We start from the raw sequence: 9493 nt of genomic DNA, 5'->3' as shown, positions 1-9493 counted from the left end.
TGCGGAAAAGCCTGAGCAAAGACTGCAGTTTTAAAGCTCACCAGAGAACTGAATTAGCGAAATTGAAAAAAAATTGGAATGGAAAATGGGAACTGTAGGGACCCTCATTTTACATTTTTAGCTTTTAAAATCCAACTCTCATGGTTGCTTCATGTGTATGTACTTTTTTTTTATATATATATTCAACTTCACTTCATTATATTGTTGCAGGATGACGAGGCTTGGGGAAAGATTTAATTTAATTTAATTGAACATAATTTATATAGCGCTAACTCCACTAATTGACCAAAGCGCTTGACATGTCAAGAATTGTATTATCCCTTAATGACCTGTAATGCAAATTTGAGTAATTAATATCTTTTCTGTTTTTTTAATGAAATAGAGCTATTGAAATGTGAAAATGTATTCGTCTTTAATGTTGCAAATCGCGAATTAAACCAGAACATTGAAAACATTAAAACCTACGTTTGTATCTATGTTTGTACCTCAGTTTAATTTCCAACAATGATCGCTATTTACAGCTTTTCTTAATATTTCAACTGACACTCTGGAGTCAATAAGTAAAGAATAATTAACGCTAAGTTCTCAGTGTTAGCCAGCAAAGAAATATGTTAGAGAAAATGGCAAAATTGAGATTCAAAGAGTTAAATACTCCCGTCATGGATGCTATTTTACTTTTTCTTGCGCGAAATTTATTCTGTAAAGCTAAGTGGTTTACTCATTTCTGGGCTCGCTTTAATTGCACCTGCTAAGATCGTTTATTCACCTGTAAAAGAGCAAATAATCGACAGTTTTCAAAACACTCTTAAGATTGACGAAATAACACAGACTGCAATTGTTGTTCGAAAGCGGTAGAGATTTTTCTGGGATGTGAAGTTTGATAGACACTTTTGGTATACACTGTCGTAGTTTTTTGAAGTATAGTTGGTTTATTGCTTTTTACAACGTTATAATCGAATATTCTTGCATATTTCTTTTGAGGAATGTCTCCTCTATATAACTTTGAGCTCGATATCGTGACTGCAGTTTCTTTCCTCTGCGTTTTATCTGGAGTTGTATTTCCATCTTGCCATGGTTGTTCTGGTAAGTGTCTATTTTTCCTTTTCTTTGCGCTATTCTGAAAGCAACTTTGTGACAACAGTTCTTAGCTTTTTTCAGTTCCTCCAAATAGATATCAAACGAAGTTTCTTTACACTTTTAACGGATCTCCACCTACTACTAGGCCATGAACATTAGGCCGCCACGCTTTTCCAGCCGGAATCATTGCAGAAGATTAAAGAAATGCAATATTTATAATTAGTTTAATATTTCAATTCAAAAAAGCTCCGAACTATTACAAATTAATACTCTACCTTAAATGATTATTAACCACACATTGAGAGCTTTCAAAGCAGCTACCATTAAGACCAGCCGTCTACAGTTAAAATTGAGAGATCGTCAGTTACTCGACACCATTTCGCGTCTATTATAAATACCTTGAATATATACCTTTGAATATAAACCTTGTTTAGGAGAATCCATCAGTACAAGATATATATTTAAAGGTATATATTCAAAGTATTTATAATAGACGCGAAAAGGTGTCGAGTAACTGACGATCTCTCAATTTTAACTGAAGACGGCTGGTCTTAATGGTAGCTGCTTTGATAGCTCCTAATGTGTGGTTTATAATTATTCAAGGTAGAGTGTTAATTTGTAATAGTTCGTAGATTTTAAAACTAATTCGAAATATTGCATTTGTTTAATCTTCTGCAATGGTTCCGGCTGGAAAAGCGTGCAGGCCTAATGGTCATGGCGCCCTGGCTAGACATCCTATAGGTGTGTAAATGGGTGGAGGCGAATTTAAAACGGGGAGTAACCATGTGATGGACTAGCATCTCATCCAGGGGGAAGGGAAAGTAGAAATATTTCGTCGCTTAGGCTGTATGGGCCACTGGTCTGACGCAGACTGTTTTTAATTCTAATACCTGCATCTCCATGAACAGTGTCAGAGACAATTTTCGTATTAAATTATTTAATTAAGTTCTAAATTTACCATTAATTTTTAATCATCAATGTTCTTATCTATTTATTTACTTTTATTTATTTTTAAAAATTTGTTATTTTTCGGTCATTCCGGGAATTCCGGGTATTCCGAGTATTCCGGCTCCGGTTCCAAATTCCGGCTCCGGTTCCAAATTCCGGCATTCTTTACTTTCCAAACTACCAGTGGCATATGATAAAAAGATTTAAACTTCGGAAGAAGCGGAAATTGCTTGTGGGGCTTCACCAAAATAACAAAAGTAGTCCGGCAATCTGTCAGGTATTGTCATTATTCGTGTGAGAAGGAAGCTAAAAGTCTCATTTACGTTGGCACTTTCAAGATGTTTTGGTTATATCAATTAATTTGAAATTGTAAATTGGCCACCGCGTAAAGAGTTCAATGCTGACGTTTCGAGAGTTAGCCCTTCGTCAGAGCGAAAGTCGAAGGGCTTGTTACCCTCACCGACGCAACACCACAGTTTATTAAGAATGAAACTTTCACCCTTTATTCATTTTGCTTTCAAGATAGATAGATAGTAGATAGATAGTTTATTTAAATATACCTGGCAGCCTTGCGGCTGAATTGCGTATATTACAATAATGTAATTAAATAAATATATTATATAACGTATACAAGAATATTCAAAATTATAACAATTAAAAAATCTATGAGCTAAAACCTATCTATATTTAAAAGCTATATTTCAAGATGTGACTGATTCAACCTAAGAAAAGGTGGAAATGATGTCTTTGCATAAATTTGACCCTGAGACGCCGTTAATCTTCTCTATCTTTGTCATTTTCTCCGGAATCGTGTCTCCCTTTGGTGGAGGATGCACAGGTAGAGACCTACCGTGGAAGCAATGCCATATTAGCATATTTGTTTAATTGTTTTGGTTTAGTTTCTTTCGCTTATTTCACTCCTCGTCGACAAATCCTTCGCGAGTTTTTCATATTTTTGAATGGGCTCGTCTTGTTTTTACGCTCGTAAACTCCAAGCTGAAAATCGAGATTCATATGCATTCTGTATTTCAAACCTGCAAATAATACTTTTTGCGAATGTTCATTGTTAATTATATGATAGAAAATGAAATCAACAGCCAATACACACGTTTCTTCAAATCGTTTGGAAACCTTGGTTGTAAGTTTTCTTTAATTTTGTCTTTTTGTTTTTTGTATCTTTTTTCAGCTGACGAGTGTCGCATTATCCTGTTTGAGGAACCGATAGCAAATAGGGCAATTAAGGGGCATGTGATTAGGAGTAGTGAGGTCCTCAGTGAGGGAAGCTGTCGCACGATGTGTTATATGGAGCCAAACTGTGTCTCCATAAATGTGAAACCTTTAGACGCAGGAAAGTACAACTGCGAGTTGAATAACGCCACGGTTGATGAAAGTAAATTGACCTTCCTTAAAGAAGTGGATGCTTACTACCTGGCGATTGAGGTAAATGCTTTACTTAAAGTTAAAGTTATGTTTGACATCAGAAGAATTCAAAGTCGTGCTGTTGCTCAGCACTTTACAATTTTAGAGTAGGATTTTTTTTTGTTTCTTCTTCATTCTTCCCCTTGATCCGAACTTGACTTCAAACTTACACGTCTTATTCGATATTATATATCGAAAAGAATTTTTGCTTTTTTTTTCGGAGGAAACTCAACCATATAGATGTATAAGCCTGGCCATACACATTATTGTGTATGCAGTTTATCGTGCTTCCTTAGCTTGTAACTTTTTATTTTTGTGTGGCGAATATAAATAAATGAAAAAACATGCTTTTATTCTTTTTTGATCAGTGCGTTTTTTTTTATTTTGAACAGAATCCCTGTAGTAGCAGCCCTTGTGTCAATAACGGAACTTGCCAAGTTGGTTTCACCAGCAAAGGGTTTCGATGTGTTTGTTTTCCCGGTTACGCTGGAGCAAACTGCAGTGGTACTGCACTGATTTCGCGATTTTAAAAATTCAGTTGTCCCTGATCCGTGATCAACACTTATTCCCAAAACAGAAGAAAAAAATCTGTTGATGGACACAAAAGGTCACCTACATGTGAGCCTTCATAGGTCAAACCACGAAGAAAGTCGATTCAACCACCATAGTCACTTGACAGCAAATTGAAAATATGAACCCTGTTAAATGGAATCTGCTGGCCTTTGTCACTGAAAAATAGGAAACGTATTTTCATTTGCAACGGTACAATGGGCTTTTAATGAGAATCACTTTTAGGCTCAAGTTTGTTTCTACGAGATTGGGTGTACTGTGGCCTCTCCTGCTAGTTCATAACGCGTAATCCCCCATCCCAGGAATATGTTTCCCTGCATTTTCTGATACCCACCTACGCTCCAAAGTGGAACTGTGAAAGTTCAGATAGCTGAATCGAAGTCTTCCTTGTTATTTTAACTAAAAACCTCCTTAGACAGCTCAGGCGACTTGTTACTCATCTCATCAGGGTTTCATTTCTTTTCACAGTATTATCAAGATCTTGCAGTGACTTAAAGAGGCTCGATCATAAAGCGAAAAGTGGAATCTGTCTGATAGATCCTGATGGTGAAGGAGGACTGTTGCCCTACCTCGTCACCTGTGACATGAGTGACAAAGACGGAGTTGGTGTGACTGTCATAAGTCACGACAGCGAAAAAAGGACTTTGGTGGATGGTTATGAAGACCGGGGGTCCTACTCGCGAAGTATATTCTACAAAGGAGCGAACATATCTCAACTGGTGAGTCTCATCAACGTTTCCCAACATTGTGAGCAGTTCATTAAGTACGAGTGCCGTGGTTCTACATTGAAAGATGGCTTTTGGGTTTCACGCGATTCTGTGGCGGAATGGACCTACTGGAGTGGTGCAGTACCTACAAGTCAAATGTGCGCATGCGGAAGGAATGACACATGTGCACAACCCAGTGCAGAAAAAAATTCCTACTGTAACTGTCACGTGAATGACGGTAAATGGCGTGAAGATAGTGGTGTCCTTACTAACAAGACACATCTGTCAGTTAAGCAGCTGAGGTTTGGGGATACAGGTAAAGACGAAAGCAAAAATTTTGACGAGCAGGGCTACCATACCTTGGGAAAGTTTAAGTGTCATGGAATCGCCTGATTGTATGGATTAACAAAAGCTTTAATTAATACTAATAGTCGGATCCAATCGAAAACTTAAAATGAAGATTGAGAGACACTGCTATTGAGAAAAGCAACTCACGTATGACATTAAATTTTGACGAGCAGGGATACCATACCTGGGGAATTTAAAGTTTAAGTGTCATGGAATCGCCTGATTTTAAGGAATAGCGAAATCGTTAACTAATTTTAATCGTCCCGTCTAACAGAAAACTTAATGACAACAATTGCAAGACAGTCAGTGATTCTTATGAAAGGTTTATTTAGTAATTTTTTTAAACTTATTTTGCGTTGCAATATTTCAAGAGGAATCTCACAACGATGATTTGATAATGAGAAAAATAACTCACAGTACCCTTTTCAGTTATTTTATTCATTTACTCGGCGACAATATTTAACCGGGCTGGCCCAGTTCAGTTGCAAGCTGGTTTGAATGGAGCTTGTATAAAGAATGTAAATGACAAAATATGTATTGAAATGTATCGCTGAACTGTCAAAAGATTATAAACTTATAGAGCTGGTGTAAAACTTCTGCAGCGTAATCGCGATGAATTCTGTTAAGACTAACTGCGCTGCGATTTTATGTGTTACTGAATATGTATCTCACGGGAGGTAAATAGGCAGTGCTATTGGTGTTTCGGATAATTCTAGCGGCTGCATTTATTTCAGTTTTTTAGATCTAGTTTTCAAGACTAGAATATCACTCTTATCATCGTAGATTTAAAGTTATAAATAATTGAGCAGGAGGACATACAATTCAGCAACTTTTTGAAAAGTTCTTGAATACGCTAAAATGTTGACTTGCAAGGCAGCATGTTGGCTTTTTATAACACTGACTGCAGTATTGATATGTAATGGCTGACATTTGTAAAAGCTGAGCAAAAAGTTTACCAATCAAACTTTTGGTGTGGCATGGTGGGGAGGGTGGGGGATATTGCTATTGCCTTGATTAAATACCAAACTTTCAGGACATGATAACTCACAAAGAAAACTATAGTCATCATTTGAGACAATTGACGTAGATCTTGGGAGCCACAAGATAGCTAAGCTTCGGTATCCACTTCTGAAGGTTATTGTTCTAATACTTCTTAAACTCTTTCTTTATATTTGCTTCTTATCTTCTGGACCAGTTTCTTCGAAAGGGGGTTAACGTAAATGTGGAATTAAAAGATGACTCTGGCTTTCATTTCTCGTATAGAAGAGTGCGTATAAGAGCCAACCCTTTGTTGAATCTTCTCTCGATGACTCGAAACTAACTGGAAAAAGATACAAAAGAAAAAACCACCTACCAAAGCTATTAAATTAGATTAAAAATTTACACTAACCCCGGGTTAGTCGCGTTTTGAACAAACCGGTCCCGGTGTATAAATTTCACTTACACGAGATATTTATTTAACTTCAGTTAATTAATCCTTTGATCATGAATCTCATCTAAAAATTATTATGAGGACTTAGACGACTCTCGGTCTCGATTTAAGACAGGACCAAAAACAACTAATCTTCTCTATCGACTTTTATTTTATTTTTAGTAGATCCAGTTGTTTTAAAGGCCGTTTACACGGCAGAAAAATCGGGTACGGACGTGTCAAAAAAGTAGTACGGACAGCATAATTTTAGCCGTTTACACGGATGATGTTTTACCCGGCACGGGTCGGACAAAAGAGGCATAAGGATAGAGTTAGCAAGGTTGCGTTTACACTGCAGTTTTTTAGGGACTGGACCAATTTCTTGCATGGTACTAGAGTATTTGGTACAGCTGTGTGCTGTTATCAAACATGCGTACCGTATTTACTTGAATAAGCGCCGCGGCGCTTATTTAAAAATTGTACCGGACAAATTTACTTTTTCTACATTTTTATTCAACGGTACACTTTCTATCTGTCAATTTTCCACTGGAATGATGCTAAACTGATACTAAATCTAGAATTACGAGAGAAATTCATGCGGTGAAAAAACCCCGAGCGTTTCATAACCCGAGCAGAGAAATACAGTCACTTTGATCTAAAGAATATCACATTTAAAGAATATAAATTGCCGATGCCGTGTTAAAATTGTTTTATAGTGTTTTTCCTGGTTATACGGATTTGCTCGAATAAGCGCTGCATCGGAGGTGCGGCCCTTATTCGAGTAAATACGGTAATTCTTGTAAACAAAATGGCGACGCGTGATGAAAGAAATTGGTCCGGACCCGTACCCATCCCCCAAAACATGGTACGGATTGTTTACACGGGCAAAAATGCCAGGTCCGTACTCCTTTTTTGACAAGTCCGTACCCGATTTTTCTGCCATGTGAACGGCCTTTTAGTTTCGGTTGAATTAATTATCACCACAGGCAACTTTAGAGCTATCGATCTAATGACAAAGAAATTCCAATTCTGTTAAGCTCTAATTTTGCGATAACTTAATTGAAAAGCTGAAAGCATTCTTATGAGCGAATACTTTGGAAAGGAACTTAAAGTTCTTATGCAACGTGGGAAGAAGACTTTGTGTTAGTAGACAAGAATTACAAAGAAGATAACATGCCATGATTTTAATGATAACTTTTCACAAGAGATTATTTACGCTTTGACTTTGAACAAGCATTACCTGCTGGACTACAGTCGGAGCCTGCGTCATCATATTTTGGGTTCTTCAAAGAGTCACGGTCATCGCAAGAGAGCTGCCTTCAAATGATGTTTTGCTAAGCTCTAAAAAAGTTATAACAATAAAAAGTCGGCAGGGAACCAAATTAGCCCAGTGAATAAATGGAGTAAGTTTCTATAGAAACTGTAGTGCTGCGTCGATAGAGGTATTACAAGATAATGTGGTTTTATCAGCTGAGTTGATAATGTGGTTTGGCGTCCGTAAAGAGTCTCAAAAGCCGACGTTTCAAGCGTTAGCCCTTCGTAACAGCTAATGAATCACTTAGGTCACTAACAGGAGGGGAATCAAATGGTCCCATTCAATTTACAAGTGCTCGTAAAATTTGGCTTTTGCGCGAATGGCTCGCAAAAATTACACGGGTGCTCGCTTGCTCGTGCTCGCAAAACTTTTGCAACTGCTCGCATGCTCGCATTCTCGTTAACGCGTGCTCGATTGCTCGAAATTTCGTTAATCCTGCTTTGTATTTATTTTTTATTCATACATAAACGATAAATCAGTTATGATATGGTTAAAACAAGAAGTTTCAAACATCCTTACCTGCGGCTTCAGTCTTTCTTCAAAAGTTCAGCCTGTAACTGTTTTGGAGGCGCTGTGTGTATTAGCGGGAAAAACGCCGCGAAGCTCCATGAAAAGCATTTCGCTTATTGATTTATTCTTTATCATATTTTATTGTCGCAGGCTTTCTGCTTGAGAGGGATACAGTTTCGCAGTTCAACTATATGATCATTTATCTGCTCACTTGTTTCTCTGGTTATTAACAAGTACCCAAAAGATTTCATTTCTGTTAATACTGGTTTTGCATTTTCCCTCTGTAGATTCGCTTTCATTGCTTGAAGCTAACCTTACAAGTGTTGTTTCTTTGACCAGTTTCCCGGGTATTTTACCCAATGACTTAAACCTTCTTTCGCTTGAACAAGAAAACGAGATTGCAACATGATCTACTAACTAGGAAATTCTGATAGGAAGCTCGACACGACGGGAGGTGACACAATCTCCTGTGGTTCGTAGACATGATGGATTTTCCAGTGTGTAATGGAAAATATAATGGACGGAGTCATCATATTTTGAAACAGTGTACTCGGATCGCATTTTGTAGCGGTTTTTTAAACCTTGGAAGCTTCCTAGCCACTAGTAATAATAACTATTAAAATCTGATGCCAAACGGTGGCATATGAAACCCGATTAAACAAAACAACGTTAATAACAACCCTCGGTCGTTTGGGGTTTACCAGAAATTCTTTAATGAAATGTTGCTTTAATCATTCTGATTACAAATTAAAGGCCTAGCTAAACGAGGAGACATGTAGAGAAACGTTATGTCTCCATGTCGCCCGGAAACACGAAATGTAAGAATTCTTCTCGAAAGACACCCGCGAAGGTAGAAAGTAATCTAGAGAAATACTACTATTACAAGTACTATTTGACCTTCAGAGCTACCACTAGAGCTTGTCAGATCTTTACGGCTGTAATTGTTTAGGACTAGAAGCCTCCAAATAAATAAAGCTTCATTGCCATTGAATCTTTTTCAGTCGATCAGCGGGAAACCAGTTTGCCGATCATCAAAACCGAAGCGGGAGTAACACCAGATGATGAACTAGTTTCAGTACTTATATAAGTGATATATGTAAAATGGCATGTAGGAAAGTTGGTGTTCTAGTACGTCTCAGAAAAATGATTCCCGGAGAAGCGAAGTTACAATTGTACAAATCAGCAATT

The 9493-nt window shown here is 37.4% G+C and overlaps 1 protein-coding gene across 2 annotated transcripts; it reads left to right on the top strand.

The window, feature by feature from the left end:
* Positions 1-819: 819 nt before the first annotated feature.
* On the top strand, positions 820-6320 carry LOC148733080 (neurexin-4-like). 2 transcript variants are annotated; one of them, XM_088759004.1, is made up of 4 exons: positions 820-1083; positions 3212-3465; positions 3837-3948; positions 4483-6238. In XM_088759004.1, the coding sequence occupies exons 1-4, from the start codon at positions 984-986 to the stop codon at positions 5112-5114; spliced, it is 1098 nt and encodes a 365-aa protein (XP_088615130.1). In that variant the 5' UTR covers positions 820-983; the 3' UTR covers positions 5115-6238. The 2 variants fall into 2 exon arrangements, with proteins under 2 accessions (XP_088615130.1, XP_088615131.1); XM_088759005.1 differs by lacking the exon at positions 820-1083 and adding an exon at positions 2731-2863 and having other exon boundaries at positions 4483-6320.
* Positions 6321-9493: the final 3173 nt, after the last annotated feature.

Source organism: Stylophora pistillata, chromosome 4, assembly GCF_964205215.1.
Source record: "Stylophora pistillata chromosome 4, jaStyPist1.2, whole genome shotgun sequence".
Taxonomy (NCBI): domain Eukaryota; kingdom Metazoa; phylum Cnidaria; class Anthozoa; order Scleractinia; family Pocilloporidae; genus Stylophora; species Stylophora pistillata.
This window is presented reverse-complemented; position numbering and strand designations above follow the sequence as displayed.